The 16,165-nt window shown below is 37.5% G+C and overlaps 1 protein-coding gene across 4 annotated transcripts; it reads left to right on the top strand.

Moving 5' to 3' along the window:
• The first annotated feature begins 170 nt into the window (after positions 1–170).
• Positions 171–14,734, top strand: LOC146491702 (uncharacterized). Of its 4 annotated transcripts, none has more exons than XM_085151647.1 (17): positions 172–393; positions 1,844–1,993; positions 2,436–2,561; positions 2,657–2,826; positions 6,330–6,426; positions 6,575–6,673; positions 7,659–7,688; positions 8,241–8,279; positions 8,378–8,440; positions 8,694–8,759; positions 9,097–9,183; positions 9,524–9,586; positions 9,974–10,060; positions 12,777–12,863; positions 13,204–13,266; positions 13,654–13,740; positions 14,371–14,734. In XM_085151647.1, the coding sequence occupies exons 1-17, from the start codon at positions 336–338 to the stop codon at positions 14,412–14,414; spliced, it is 1,416 nt and encodes a 471-aa protein (XP_085007773.1). In that variant the 5' UTR covers positions 172–335; the 3' UTR covers positions 14,415–14,734. The 4 variants fall into 4 exon arrangements, with proteins under 4 accessions (XP_085007775.1, XP_085007773.1, XP_085007776.1 ...); XM_085151648.1 differs by lacking the exon at positions 172–393 and adding an exon at positions 401–1,313; XM_085151649.1 differs by lacking the exon at positions 13,204–13,266 and having other exon boundaries at positions 171–393.
• Positions 14,735–16,165: the final 1,431 nt, after the last annotated feature.

The following is a 16,165-nucleotide window of genomic DNA, read 5'->3' as shown; positions in this document are numbered from 1 at the left end:
CAGGCTTATAAACATTTGCATTATTGGAAATGTGCTTCAGAAAATGACCTTGGTCAGTGGACCAGTTTGATTTCCTGTTTTTTTTTGTTTTTTTGTTTGTTTGTTTTTTTTGTTTTTTTTGGGGGGGGGGGGGAGGGGCGACACATCTGGACACACCCTTCAGGTTTTGTTTTACATTTTTTAAGTCTCACTTTCGGTTTGTCAGTGACGCAGTTCAGCTTCCCACTCTTTCGCTTCTCTGATATATTCGCAGTTTAAATATTATCTAGTTGTCTCTGATATTATTAGCCGACTCTCTCTTGTTCTTCGTCTCGTTTATGCCGTGATTTAAGAGGATGTTACGATCCGTGGGGTTAAGAATTCTTCTCTTAAGCGTGGGGTTGGTCCTTTCAGGTAAGTTGGGCACTGAGTTTTCAGTGTGGTGAACAATGGCGCACAGCTTCATACTAACCGTTTATGTTTTATTCTTAGTGTTATTTACATTTCGCCACCGTGTTAATGGTAATGTAAAGGTGGGTGTTCATGGTGAAACGAATGTATCGCTATTCTGGAGGCATTAAACACGAACCCGGAAATAAACGAACTTTTTATTAGTAGTTTATTAATAGTGTAAGCTGAGGTATACTTTAACTGGTGGAAGAATAACATACGAGTTCGAGTCAAAAGATATATCCATATGATAAACATTAACTCCCAGGTGCTGCTAACACATAATAGGTGTGAAATGGAAGTTTTTAATGTTATGTCGCAACAACCCGCTTCAGGACGACGCCTGGTAAATAGCTGGTGAAACAAAAAAGCACAGAAATAGTTGAAATATTCTTCATATTTATTTCTGAGGTGTCTGTAAAGCAGACACATCTGTTTCACCAGCCAGTCCAGCACCGATTAATCTGCAGCACCGGATCAAATTAGAATAAAACCGGTCCTTTGGGTAGGATGGATTGTGAGGTAGGATGGAACACCCGGCAGCGGCCATTTTGAGGTCATTCATTCCAAAAGTCACCATCCCGTCATTTGTAGGTTTCATTCGCTCGCCCAGAAAGTCAAATAAAATATTTGAATGTGTTCATGAGCGTTTTAGGGAACAGTAACATTGATTTTATGATGTTGTATATGTTTTATGTCTGACGAACCGATAATGGGATTGTTCCTTTGTGTGAACTTACCAGTACACAAAAGAATAGAACTCAAAAGTGAACTACATTAGTTAAGGAGTATTAATTAAGGAGTATTAATTAAGGAGTATTTTACTCTAAGATCAACAAAACAGGAGCACAAGATGGAAGATTTGTTGTCAATCTCCTTCAGAGGTGAACATTTTGTAACAAATCTGCAGTAATTCAATTCTGTATGCTGTACTCCAGTATTCCCTGTTATGCTCCAGTTATTGTTTTGATGTTATCAAAATGCTGTTTTTGTGAATATTTGGGGAAGTTTATCCTATTTATTTGTAGATTTTATAACCAATTAATTCCAATCTACTGGATTTCCTAGCACCAGAAAACCATCAATAATATTCAAAAGTACCTTGTATTTGTTATATTGAAATCAGTTGAATTCATTTAAATGTGTTTAAATGTGATAAAATGTAAGTATGTTTTGCTGATGATGCTTAAAAGCAAGCAAAAAAAGACAAAATCTGATAAATGTAATTCTTTACAGTGCTCTCCCATATAAACTGGGATTATCATTAACATTTTTGGAGCATTTTGCAGATGCCACACATGCAGCTAAACTGTGTTTATTTAGTTCTGCAAATTAGTTTTGTAAATAAACAAAATGTTTGGTTACAGAACTAAATATGAAAAATCATGTTGATTTTGGTTTTATTTTGCCATAGACAAAGATAGTTTCAAGAAAGTGGGAGACAAAGTAGTCCTATCTCCAGGCTCTGTGTCTGATCCCATCACCAGCATCACGTGGAAACATGGCCCGGACATCGCTGTGGAGTGGTACGGAGGTGAAATAGTTCCGTACCGGGACTTCAGAGGTACGTATGCTAAGGGGTTTAACATCAAATGCATGCAAGATAGTGGCTGTAGATTTGAAAGATCCTGGATAAATGGGAAGGCTGTCCAGAAGGGCATCATGTGTGGAATCTGTGCGAAATCAAGAATATGGATCAATCAGCTTGTGCATCCAAGGTTTCTTTTGAAGATATATTTCTAATAAAAAAAAGATCTTGATCCCCAAAATGAAGTGGGATCAAAAATAGCTAAATTGACTTATCTCAAAGAATTGAAAATTCCTTTTTAAAACATTTTTTCTGTCATTGTGCTGTAATGAATTAACCTCTTTCATGGATTTGATGCATTTTAAAATGATAAATTTATGCTGCACAGATAATTGATAATTGGTTCATTACATATATTTACTATAATCCATTAAAATAATTATCTAATTGGTTAATTATGTAACTGTGATGTTTTTAGGTCGGTGTGAGGTGAGTACTTCCACTGGAGCGCTGACCCTCTCAAACGTGACTGTAAAGGACAGCGGCACCTACACAGCAGAGATCAACAACAGAGTCATGAGTCCCACTAAAATCACTGTTCTCTGTAAGTGGACGAATTCAGACTGAAGTTTGCTTTGACTCTTTTTTTCACCATATTTAAAATAAAAAGCTTGTTTGTTTGCTGTCTTTAATTATCAGCTGCTGTCCCCAAACCCACTGTCTCCAAATCATGCAACCCTGAGATGACCATCTGTACTCTCACCTGTGAAACCAGCATCACAGATGACACCAAACCAGTCACCTATTCCTGGATGATAGGTGACAGGCAGACAGCTCAGCCTTCAAGCAACCAGCTCACAATAGCAAAGGTACAAACAGGATCTGATTGTTCACATAACACGTCAGCTGCTCATTTTTTTCCAGACAATTCCTCACATAAACCACAGTATTAAAGCAGTGCCTAAAAAATATAGAAAACTTAATACATCAGAAAAAGAAATGAATCTAAATATTTTCAACAATTTTTTAAAAATCTTTTTTTAGGTTTATGTTCCTAAAAATGTACCTGTATGTTGTTTCACTCATTTTTAATAATTGAGATTTTTGATCATTATTTAAAGTTTTAGGAAAATGACAATAACAAAACATAACAAATGAAAGTAAATAAATGACCACAAAAAATAAACACAAAACAATAGAAATGTAAATAAAACACATTTTTTCTACTTTTCACACACTAGCTGAAACAGCCACTCTTAAAATCAAAAATTAAAACAAAGCCAACACAAACAACGATAATTACATTTACACATTTCTATGTACCAGCATATTTTAAAACACAGTGAACAACATAATCTCTGTTTTATACTACTCGAATAGTTTACCTAGATTATACATATACGTGCAGTGTTGGGAAGGTTACTTTTAAAATGTACTGCACTACAGATTACAGAATACATGCCCCAAAATGTATTCTGTAAAGTATTCCGTTACCTTACTCAATGAGAGTAACGTATTGTGAATACTTTGGATTACTTAATATATTATCATGCTGTTTACAACTACATGAATGTACTATTACTGTGATTTATTACTGTTACTGAAGGTCCGCGGCTCCGAACCGTAGTAAAGGTGCTCAGGGCGACCGTGGCTCAGGGGAGCGCATCTGTAACCAGAAAGTCGCTGGTTCGTTCCCCGGGCTCTCTGTGTCCTGGTCACTACCGCCTACTGGTGTTGGCCAGAGGGGCCAGAGGGGCCAATGGCGCGCTTCTGTCAGTCTGCCCCAAGGCAGCTGTGGCTACAACTGTAGCTTGCCTCCACCAGTGTGTGAATGTGAGAGTGCTATATAAATGCAATCCATTATTATTATTATTATTAAAGAAACCTCTGGCTAATACGTCGGGTTCCTTGACGGGCTCTTAGCCAAAAAATAGCTTTACTTTGTTGTCTGGGAGACAGAGAGAGGCGTTGAAAGGCTGCTCCAACGGAACTTATTGTTTTTGGAGGAAAACACGAACACGGTGTACAGTCGAGTCTTAATAGCTTACTTACAACTGGGCTCGTCAGGCTCTCTTCTTGGCTGCAGTGGTTATTATTATATTTACATGCTTCCAGCTCCCATTTTTGCTCGATGACAGCTCGTACTTTTCCACTATCCTTTTTCTCCCTCCTCGTGCTCACAGACACATAACGTGTATGGCAGTCCATTCTCCCTGCAGCACGGACTACACTGCCCATGAGGCCACATTCTTTAGGGCTATGCCTGTAGCATTCTGCCTATTAGCTTAGCACAACAACAAAAAGGCGCTCTCTCACCCAGGAAACACGCAGAGAGAGAGAGCATGCCACCCTGTAACCATGGCAACCGTAACGCTACAGAACGTAGCTGTCAAAAAACCCAAACAGTCCTGACCCGCCACAATATGAAACAGGAAAATACCGCTGTATAATCCATTTATTTCAACAAAGTAACTGTATTCTAAATACCACCTTTTTAAACGGTAACTGTAACAGAATACAGTTACTCATATTTTGTATTTTAAATACGTAACGGCGGTACATGTATTCCGTTACTCCCCAACTCTGTAAACATCCTTTTTTAATATTTGTCCAGACCCTCAGGCATTTTTGGTGCATGTAGTTTAATAAACAATCAGTTCATACCTAGGATATGAAATCAGGGTCACTTTATTGGGTACACTTTGCCAGTATTGTTTTGGATCCCTTTTTGTCTTCAGAGCCTTCCTGGCATAGCTTCCACAAGGTGCTGGAATCGTTCTTCAGACATTTTAGTCCATATTGACATGATTTGTCCCCACAAAGGTGCTTTATTAGACTGAGATTTGTTGACTAAGGAGGCCATTTGAGTACAGTGAACTCATTGTTATGCTCAAGAAATGGCCTGAATTTGTATAGCGCTTTTTACTCAGTCCCTAAGGACCCCAAAGCGCTTTACACTACATTCAGTCATTCACACACACATTCACACACACACTGGTGATGGCAGCTACATTGTAACCACAAATGCCCTGGGGCGCACTGACAGAGGCGAGGTTGCCGGACACTGGCGCCACTGGGCCCTCTGACCACCACCAGTAGGCAAACATGGGGTTAGTATCTTGCCCAAGGATATTTGGCATGCAGCCAGGAGGCAGCCTGGGATCGAACCACCGACCTTCTGATTAGTGGCAAACCAGTTTGAGATGATTTATGGGAACATACAGGAGTGGTGAATACCAGATATATAAAAGCAGCAATCGAGACGAGGATATCTGATATCCTGAGGCAAAACTGGTATTATGAAATGCTTAATATTAATCTTTTTATAAAGTGCAGAATATTTAAGCGAGAGTTCCAACTGCAAAATTATGTGTGTAGTTTAAATCATTCCACTTTTTAAGGTTTAGATGCTGATTTTTTGATATCCTAGTAGCTACATGCAGATTTTATGACTATTTTAAACGTTTATGTTAACTTCGGAGCTTGGGTAACATGGATATGAATGTAGTCATTTTAAGTTAAGACAAAAATATCTGTCTGTGTTTCAGGCTGAGACTAAATGCGAATAAAATATAGACAGTGTGTAACTCTAAGGATATCGTTGACAATTGCAAATATTTCTAAAGAAATTGTGTCTTTATTTGGACATGGGTGATTTGTTGACAGATGTATTTAAGATACCTTTATTAGTCCCACGAATGGGAAATTTCATAAGGCTGCCAGCGCAATGGCGGCGCCATCTTAACCTTCCGACCATACATACATTACGCAAAAACATCACATGGGGAAGACAGGTCAGAGGGGTATAACAATGGAAAACATGAGGAAATAACTCCCCCCAGACTGAGCTCCAACAGGGAGATCAGTTTTAGAACAGAAAAAAACCACCTCTGCACATAGCACATAAAAAAAACTCTTAATACATCATAGAAACACATGACAAGCAACAGGGATGGGTAGAAGGTGTGAGACAGCCAGTGTAGACAGTGCATCCGGGCCTGCAGCATATGCGCTGGTCTCCTTGATCCACCGTCTGCATCGGAAAGGAATAAGCGTCGAAGGCATTTGGAGGGAGATCAGTCCCATTCGTGGAACTAATAAAGGTATCTTATCTTATCTTACTTATTTCTCCTTTTTTGATATTGGCAATAAACTAAAATAAAAGTGGATGGAAATGGTTAGTCTCGCACTTTTATTTTGTATTTTCTGGAAATATAGTTACATTTATCAGGGTGTATGCAGCCATCTTTGAGCCTGTCCCTGTGCTATTGATCTGTTGATTGTCCACACATAGACAAGTGTCCCATAATCTGTTTAAAATCTAATGAATGTGTTTGGTTTATGTGCTTCTCTCTTTTCTCTTTAATTCTAGAACGATACAGGATCTGTTGAAAAATCAATCAGCTGTCAGCTGGAAAACCCAGTTAGCAGTGAAAAGAGTGACAATATAATCATTTCATTTGCAAGTGGTGAGTTATCACACCAATATGTATCTGTGGCAGAAAGTGTTTCTTTTGACTAATGATGGATTTTACAGCCATTTAAAGATTGGGAGAAATTGTTTTGGTAATCATTTGCAGTTTTATTAATTTATTCTTTGTTCTTTTATTTTTGTAGGTGATTCACTGTATTGGATCATACCATTAGTGATTGTGTTGCTTGCGTTGATAGTGGCTGTAATTGTCTTTTTTCTTTGCAAAAAATACAGAAAGCGAGGTAAGAACCCACAAAACAATTATGAATCTTACTTTCTTTTTAACATCTTGATTTATTAATCATTATGCAAATGTGCATGATGAATGTTAGGTGAGGTTAAGACACTCCATTATAAAAGCACAGCGTACTTACAATAAGATAGGAAAATATTGTTTTGCCACAAAATTACCAAAAAAATTACACAGTACTTTAAATTACTTAGAGAACAATGTGTCTCCTTCCTGTAAAACACCTGAAGTCATGCACTTTGTAAAATGACTTGAAATTACTTGCACACTATGCTAACAGTATATATTTTTTTCTAATTAGTTCTTTGTTTATTGTAAATGTTACTTATTTTAGTGTGCCTAGTTTTAAGTATGTTTAGGTAAAAATAATTACTTTGTAATTTAAAATAAGTCCACATAATTACAGAGGAATTATAGGGCCATATTAGAAAGTGTTAATAAAATATCTCGACATGTTAAAGAAACAACCCAGACAAGCCTGTACTACAGATAGTGTGATAAACCTAGGACTCGTGTATTTTACTTACAGATTTAGTCTCAGGGTATAACAGAATTGGTGAAAATCGTCATATTTGTGTGTTTTCTTCTGTATCAAAGTCATCCAGTCACACTTGTATGTAGGTTCATTATAAGCACAATTTCTAGGCTAATTTTAATAGTGCTGAATGCAAACATCTCTATCTACAACTATCCAGGCTCAAAAATCCTCCAAATTATTAGACTTCATCTTTATGTATTCAACAGAAACACATTTTAAAGCCAATTTCAAAGATGTGACTGATGGATGAAAACAAACCATGTAAATTTCCTCTTAACTTCATGTAGATGAAAAGCTGAACATTAAAACAGTAACAGCATCCTTTGCTCATAATATATGTTTGAGCTCAACAACCCCAAAGAAATAAGCTAAAATCGCAAAACAAGCAATGATTGATATTTCTGTCAATCAATAAATGTCTTTGTCTTCAATTCCCCAGAAATCAACACACAAGCAAATACACCAGACGGTAAGATAATACAGTATAAAGCCTCTATATAACTTATATTAGTTGGTGGTGTTAAAACTGGGATTTATTAAGACATATGGGACAGGGTCCACTGGTCTGGGAACAGTAAAAGAAGAAGTTTGGTAGGCCAGTTGACTGACCAACTGCTGACATGTTGGGCCCAGGAGCCCAAAACAGGCAAAGCATATTTGCTAAAATAGACCCTCAATAATGATTAGTTTGCTCTTACAGACAGCATGTCTTTCATATGAGTAAAGCATTGTTTTTGCTGCTTGCTTCCACCACTGGCCTGTTTTAGACTATGTCAGAAGAAACTAAACTCACTATAAATGATTCTCTATTCTCATAGATTAAGCTGGCAGTATATTAGTTAACAGTAAACATTGTTTTAGGGTCATTTGTCTGTTGTGTTACGTCTGTGTCCTTACAGAACTACAGTGACACTGAAGTTAAAACAAAATACAACATCACCAGCAGCAGTATAGTAAACTTTACACCAGTTTACCAGTTACTGTGCTGTTCATGACATACATTTCATTTATTATCTGACAGAGACGGTACAATTGGTTGGGATACAGAGTAATGGAAGTGGTGAGTAAAATCTTATTTAATGGGGTAAAAACAGTAATAAAGTAAATGTGACAGCAGGTGATGGATGTTTAAGGTCCTGATATTTCTTCCAACACCAGATTTGTCAGCCCAAGGAACATCATCTTCCTCTGTGGTCCCAGCATTAAATTCACCCAACAATGGTGAGCAAAATGTTTTCATAACATATAACACATTTGCAACATGTAATCACTTCATCTTGTATAACTTGTTTTTTTTTTTTTTTAAAGTAGCATCAAAGCTGTGACCGTAGCATTGACCTGTATGAGCCTTAGAACTTGCAGGTTTAGCTGGACGGATCTGTGACCTGCAGGCCGAGCAAAAATGCCTCCTGTGTTCATTAGAAGTGAACAGAACGTTTGCTGTGTCTCATATGTACTGTGATTCTGTTTTCAGTAGTGACAGCTCCTCAGATACACAATAAAAACGAGTTGATGTCCGCAGATGATGAAAATGAAGCAGGTGGGTAAAATCAGGGGAAAAAATAACAAATTATGTGATCAAACACACATAATTGTTTGATCACATTATTACAACGTTATTACAATACACATAATTATCGCGTTCGTACAATTGTACGAACGTGAAAGTTTTTTGTTACAACGTGATAATTATGCATATTATAATAACATGATAGAACATCGTGCAAACATGAAAAGTATATTGTTAGAACAATAAACTTTTTATCTTATAAACGTGATATTGCTCTATTTTTCTTTTGCCTGGATGGCAGCTCTACACTTCCGTTTCAACCTGTTAGGGTTGTGATATTTTATTTATCATTTATGTCACTTCACAGAGACGTCAAAAACTACCTCAGAGGTCAAGGATGAACCTAGTCAGGACCAAACACCTGCAGCATCCACATATTCCAGCAGTAAACCTGGTGAGTAAACTGGAAGTGAGATGAGTACGAGTTTAAACCACATATAATCAGACAAACACACACTTATTCAAAACTCTGCCTGGAATACTGACAGATCAGCTGACACTTTTCTGTCCAGTGTTTAAGTTGATCATTTCTAAATGACAAATCTAACTTAGATCCTGATGTTTGAGATTACATTAGTTTCTGAGACTCAGCAAGCTGCTCTGAAACAAGCCAGGAATGTAATATTGTCTAAGATGAAGATCTGCAGGCATATTTTCTGAACTTAACATCTGGTTGTTTTTGTTTAGTTTGTTTAGTTTGTCGTTGATTCTTTAAATGTGCGATGGTTTGACAGACATGCCAGCGCTGGACTCAAAGAGCAATGAGACGTCAGATTCTGAGCCAAAACCTGAAACTGGTGAGAAAAAAAGTCGTCACAGCAGAGAAAAAAAAGTATTCCTTAATCTTTCTGTTTTATTTTTAAAACCTCAAATTTGTGCTCAATAAGTCACCTGTAGATGACCTGTAATGTGTATGACAGACAAACAACAACTTATCTAAGCTAATTTCACCGCCCACCTTGCAAAAAAGGGTGAATGTGTCTGTCGGATGAACCATTGTGCTGAAAGATTTTTCCATATTAAACAGACAATCTACAGGAACCACAGCAGGGCCCACAGCCATTTATTTTCATGAGAATTTAAAATGTAATTTTAGAAGTCAACTTTTTTTAAATGTGATTTAATCCTGAGGGATCGATCTGTTAGTGTTGTGATATTTTATTTATCATTTAATCACTTCACAGAGACGTCAAAAACTACCTCAGAGGTCAAGGATGAACCTAATCAGGACCAAACACCTGCAGCATCCACAGATTCCAGCAGTAAACCTGGTGAGTAAAGTGAAAGTGAGATGAATATGAGTTTAAAACACATGTGCACAATCAGGACAACTTCATGTTCTTTTTTGTGTGAGTTAAAAAAAATGTGGCTAATGCTGTTTGATCTGTTTTAGCCGTTTTATTTTCTGAGACTCTGCAAGCCACTTTGCAAGCCACCTGCACCTGCATATTAGTGCTTATGACAGAAACAAGAATCAAACTAACAAGCAAGAGTTTGATCAATACAATTTGACAGAGTGAATCCTTACATTAAAGTGGGATGGGTCTTTGTATCACCTAACCAGAGATAGAGTCCGTAATAATCCTTTGACACAGGCACCTGAAACATTTTTAGCTAGCTAAAGGCATTTTGTTAGCATTTAAGCTCTCAGCTGAATGTTTTGCCCTCCAGTGGTTTTTCAAATGTGGCACAAGGCTCTCTGTCTCCACTGGATACTATAACCAGGATTTTAAACAATCTTCTGACATTTTACAGTCAAATAAAAAGGTCAAGAAACAGGTGAAACATCATACAGCAACTCATAAACTACACAATGGATTTGATGTGACGGTGCAAAATGTTCAAACTAATGAGATCAATGGAGGATTGGCTACTTGGTGCATTTCCTACTGACATGAGGGCTTTGTTTTTTGTCCTGGTGTGAATTTGATTAGAAATATTTTAAATCTGAAACGAGCAGAAGCACCTCTCAGACTCACCACAGTGTCTCCAAAGAGTGCTGTTTGTGGAAACTTGACTTTTTCAGTGAACGTGTGAATGTAAGAGGCTTTCATACTTACAGTCCCTCTGGCTAATTGTTATTTGCGTGTCTTCTCTGTATGCTAGCATGTGTTTTAGTGTACTGTGGGGTAGAGCTGCACGATTAATCGTTAGAAAATCGCGATCTCAATTCATACTTATGTGCGATCTCATTTCCAAATGACAACGATTTAAAAAAAAAAAAAAAAAAAAAAAAAAGACGACGACGATTGTACCGCATTTTGATCCGGGACGTAATCTGCATGAAAACAAGCGCTCACTCTTCCTGCTCAACAAATGACAAGGGCGGAGCCTTATACCACGTGATACAGAAGCTGGCTGCTAAAATTGGCAGGGAAAAAACAACGGAGAGCACGTCAGGGATGACGAGAACGTGACAGGAGAAAATCCGTCCCGGTCAACCACCCAAACATCAATAACGGGAACCTTATACAGCGCTTCCTTGTACACGTCGAACTCCCGCAGGCACAAAGAAATTACGGAGGCTATTACTTATCACCTGACCAAAGATATGGCTCCATCAACACTGTGCAAAACGAGGGATTTAGGAAAATGATCAACACCCTAGACAAATGCTACACAGTGCCGTCCCGCAACTATTGTTCTATAGCTGCACTACCTGCTCTATACACGCAGTGTCGAGCAACGGTGGAGACGGAAGTTCAAGCAGTACAACATTTTGCGGCAACGACAAAACGTGAGACATTTATTGTTTTTATGTTTATTTACTGTTTTTATGTTCAGTCTCAACTGTTACGAAGTTGATGTGCAGTTAATAAGTGCAATAAATATTTATACTGGAAAAGAAAATCGTGAGAGAATCGTGATCTCAATTCTAAGCAAAAAAAATCGTGATTCTCATTTTATGCAAAATCGTGCAGCCCTATTGTGGGGTTTACACATTCACCTAATAAGTCAAAAATCTGTGGTTCAAGCCCAGGAGGAGACACATTGAGGGTCGTGTCAGGAAAGGTCACACGGCATCTCTTATGACAAAGGGACGCGTCACTTTCAGTGTGTATACACGTTACACAACAAGTTTGGGCCTGAAAAATGTAAATTTGGGCTCATTTTGTCGCAACGTACTCGCCGTGTAATAGCCTTTAAAGTGAGGAGAGTGTTTCACAAAACTAATTTTCAGCCTATTAAAGTGCATCTTATACTGTAGGTTTATCCCACAGGATTAGGTCACATTTAAAAAGATTTGACTTTTACAATTATAATTACTGAGAGCTCTCAACATGTCACGTGAGTAACTTGTTAAGACCAGTGAGATGAGTGGCACACTGTCCATGTGGGACATTTCCTGGGGGCCAAAGGATCATTTCTGCCAGATGTGAATTTAGCCAGTTGTGTTTTAGCTGAGGGTGAAAATATATTTAAAACCACAAAGTCAGCATTGAGCAAATAATGTATGAAGTATATTCCAGGTTAATTAATCACTGGAAACAAATTAAGCTCAGTGGTTAATATGTATTTACATGTAAATGTGTTCATTACAAAAAACCTGTCGCACCAAAATGACAAAAAAAATCAAATAATATGAAAGTATTCTTAAACTTTTTGTTTCTGTTTTATTTAAAAAACATTGAGTTAATACAACCTTTAAAGTGCTCTGGGTCAATCTGACTGTAAGTAAACTGAAGGGGTTTCAGTGACATGTTTATATTAATGCATAGGTTCCAAATGTACGCTCATTTCCAATAAATTTGTCAATGAATTTGAATTTGTATCCTTTTAACAAGAATTAAAAATATCATTTTAAGAGTCAGCCGTGTGACAAACTGGCAGCCTGTTTATGTAAATGTGATTTAATCCTGAGGGATAAACCTACAGTATGAGATGCACTTTAATAGGCTGAAAATCTGTTTTGTGAAACTCAAACTGGAACTCCGTGACAGATCTGCTGTTGTTCTGATGCTTTTTTGTTTTTTAATCACTTCACAGAGACGTCAAAAACTACCTCAGAGGTCAAGGATGAACCTAGTCAGGACCAAACACCTGCAGCATCCACAGATTCCAGCAGTAAACCTGGTGAGTAAACTGGAAGTGAGATGAGTACGAGTTTAAACCACATATAATCAGACAAACACACACTTATTCAAAACTCTGCCTGGAATACTGACAGATCAGCTGACACTTTTCTGTCCAGTGTTTAAGTTGATCATTTCTAAATGACAAATCTAACTTAGATCCTGATGTTTGAGATTACATTAGTTTCTGAGACTCAGCAAGCTGCTCTGAAACAAGCCAGGAATGTAATATTGTCTAAGATGAAGATCTGCTGGCATATTTTCTGAACTTAACATCTGGTTGTTTTTGTTTAGTTTGTTTAGTTTGTCGTTGATTCTTTAAATGTGCGATGGTTTGACAGACATGCCAGCGCTGGACTCAAAGAGCAATGAGACGTCAGATTCTGAGCCAAAACCTGAAACTGGTGAGAAAAAAAGTCGTCACAGCAGAGAAAAAAAAGTATTCCTTAATCTTTCTGTTTTATTTTTAAAACCTCAAATTTGTGCTCAATAAGTCACCTGTAGATGACCTGTAATGTGTATGACAGACAAACAACAACTTATCTAAGCTAATTTCACCGCCCACCTTGCAAAAAAGGGTGAATGTGTCTGTCGGATGAACCATTGCGCTGAAAGATTTTTCCATATTAAACAGACAATCTACAGGAACCACAGCAGGGCCCACAGCCATTTATTTTCATGAGAATTTAAAATGTAATTTTAGAAGTCAACTTTTTTTAAATGTGATTTAATCCTGAGGGATCGATCTGTTAGTGTTGTGATATTTTATTTATCATTTAATCACTTCACAGAGACGTCAAAAACTACCTCAGAGGTCAAGGATGAACCTAATCAGGACCAAACACCTGCAGCATCCACAGATTCCAGCAGTAAACCTGGTGAGTAAAGTGAAAGTGAGATGAATATGAGTTTAAAACACATGTGCACAATCAGGACAACTTCATGTTCTTTTTTGTGTAAGTTAAAAAAATGTGGCTAATGCTGTTTGATCTGTTTTAGCCGTTTTATTTTCTGAGACTCTGCAAGCCACTTTGCAAGCCACCTGCACCTGCATATTAGTGCTTATGACAGAAACAAGAATCAAACTAACAAGCAAGAGTTTGATCAATACAATTTGACAGAGTGAATCCTTACATTAAAGTGGGATGGGTCTTTGTATCACCTAACCAGAGATAGAGTCCGTAATAATCCTTTGACACAGGCACCTGAAACATTTTTAGCTAGCTAAAGGCATTTTGTTAGCATTTAAGCTCTCAGCTGAATGTTTTGCCCTCCAGTGGTTTTTCAAATGGGGCACAAGGCTCTCTGTCTCCACTGGATACTATAAATTTTCTGTTTTACTTTTAAAACCTCAAATTTTTGCTAAATATCTCACCTGCAGATTACCTTTAATGTCTATGACATACAAACAACTTATCTAAATTAATTTCACTGCCCACCTTGCAGAAAAGGGTGAATGTGTCTGTCAGATGAAACGTTGTGCTGAAATATTTTTCCATTTTTAACAGACAATCTACAAGAACCACAGCAGGGGCCAGAGAGGACAACATAGGACCAGAGACTTCTTCCCCGAGTGTAGAAAGAGCCAAATCTTTATCCTCAGTCACTTAAGGACTGTTTGTATTACATAAGCACACAAGGTGGAGGAAGGGAGAGGTTACATGTTTGATATTTAATGCTGTATGTGTCAGAAAGGCTGTAGTATCATTATTGCTTTTTCTTCCTGCCCTTGGATAATAGTGATTTTAGCTCTGAAAGTGCAAAGATTCACCAGGGACAGTGCCGAGATCATCAGATGAGAAGTTTTAAAAATTCCTTTTAAATTATTATGGTCATTTAATGAGTGCTCTGTCAAAAAACAAAAAAACAAAACAGCGATAAGCTGCCTGAGAAATATTAAGATAAAATAGGTGCAATTCCAACAACATATCTTTTTTTTTCCCACTTTGAATTGAGAGCACTGTCATTAAATGCACTTTGTTTTATAGTCTAAAGACAGAGCACCTTCACATGTAAAGCTTTTGTAAGTAAACAACTACAATATTTTACCTTTTATGATTCTCTTAGACTTAAAATACTTTACTTTTTTGAGACACCTCTCCTGTGCATTAGATCAATACTGGCATCACCACACCAGGATAACATTAATTTAGGGAAAAACAGGAGGAATTCATGACACTTTGCAAAGCCTTCCAGTAAACTGATTCCTTTTCGGGCCTGTTGTGGCATGTTTGAAACTCCCTGCGCTTGAAGTGTCCTTTCATTTCTATGATAAGCAGCATCTTTGCAGTTTGCAAAAATTGCATGATGATATTTTAATACTAGATGAAACAGAAGAAGGGAAACTATATGAGAATTTTATGTGTGTGTGTGTGTGTGTGTGTGTGCGTGTGTGTATATGTATGTGACGTTCATTTTAAAATAAGATGTTCCTTTTATTCTGCTACTCTGACTGACTTTATGTGTGTAAAAATCAGGTTTATAATTGAATATATCTTTATCCCACCTTGAACCTTTATAACACTCCTTAGTGTCACCTAAAAGCAGCACTGGTTGAAGTATTTCCTTTAAACTGGTGGAATACGTTTGAACACCTGGTGCGACATTGAAGGTTACTGTTAGTGGTGCTTAGTGCTCCATTACAAATGGACTCATGGAGACCTGGAATGCATTTGAGATCACTTTTATAGATTTTTCACTTCACCAGTCTCCATGCTCAGTCACATATTACATATTCCAGAGGTACAGAAGAAGAGGGGAGGTGTTTGTACCATGTGTGTGACAAACTAGTTCATGCATTCATTACTTCAAGGCTGGACTACTGTAATTCATTATTATCAGGATGTCCAAAAACTCACTGAAAAGCCTTCAGTTAATCCAAAATGCTGCAGCAAGAGTACTGACAGGGACTAGAAAGAGAGCAGATTTCTCCTGTTTTGGCTTCCTGTTAAATCCAGAATTCAAAATCCTGCTCCTCACATACAAGGTCTTAAATAATCAGGCCCCATCTTATCTTAATGACCTTGTAGTACCATATCACCCTATTAGAGCACTTCGCTCTCGCTCTGCAGGCCTACTTGTTGTTCCTAGAGTATTTAAAAGTAGAATGGGAGGGAGAGCCTTCAGTTTTCAGGCCCCTCTTCTGTGGAACCAGCTTCCAGTTTGGATTCAGGAGACAGACACTATCTCTACTTTTAAGATTAGGCTTAAAAATTGAATTGAATTGAATTGAACAGCTTGCTCTTGAACTTTGAGTTCTTCCAGCCTGAGTGAGGTATTTTGTAGTGCTATCACAATTAACTT

This window comes from Neolamprologus multifasciatus, chromosome 23, assembly GCF_963576455.1.
Source record: "Neolamprologus multifasciatus chromosome 23, fNeoMul1.2, whole genome shotgun sequence".
Taxonomy (NCBI): Eukaryota; Metazoa; Chordata; class Actinopteri; order Cichliformes; family Cichlidae; genus Neolamprologus; species Neolamprologus multifasciatus.
Note: the sequence above shows the minus strand (reverse complement) of the source record. Positions and strands in the feature narration are given on the sequence as shown.

Coding starts and splice junctions, on each gene's coding strand:
- LOC146491702 (XM_085151647.1), top strand. CDS start 336: ATGTTACGATCCGTGGGGTTAAGAATTCTTCTCTTAAGCGTGGGGTTG. Junction 6,674..7,658: donor CAAAAAATACAGAAAGCGAG/GTAAGAACCCAC, acceptor TCAATTCCCCAG/AAATCAACACACAAGCAAAT. Junction 9,587..9,973: donor TGAGCCAAAACCTGAAACTG/GTGAGAAAAAAA, acceptor ATCACTTCACAG/AGACGTCAAAAACTACCTCA.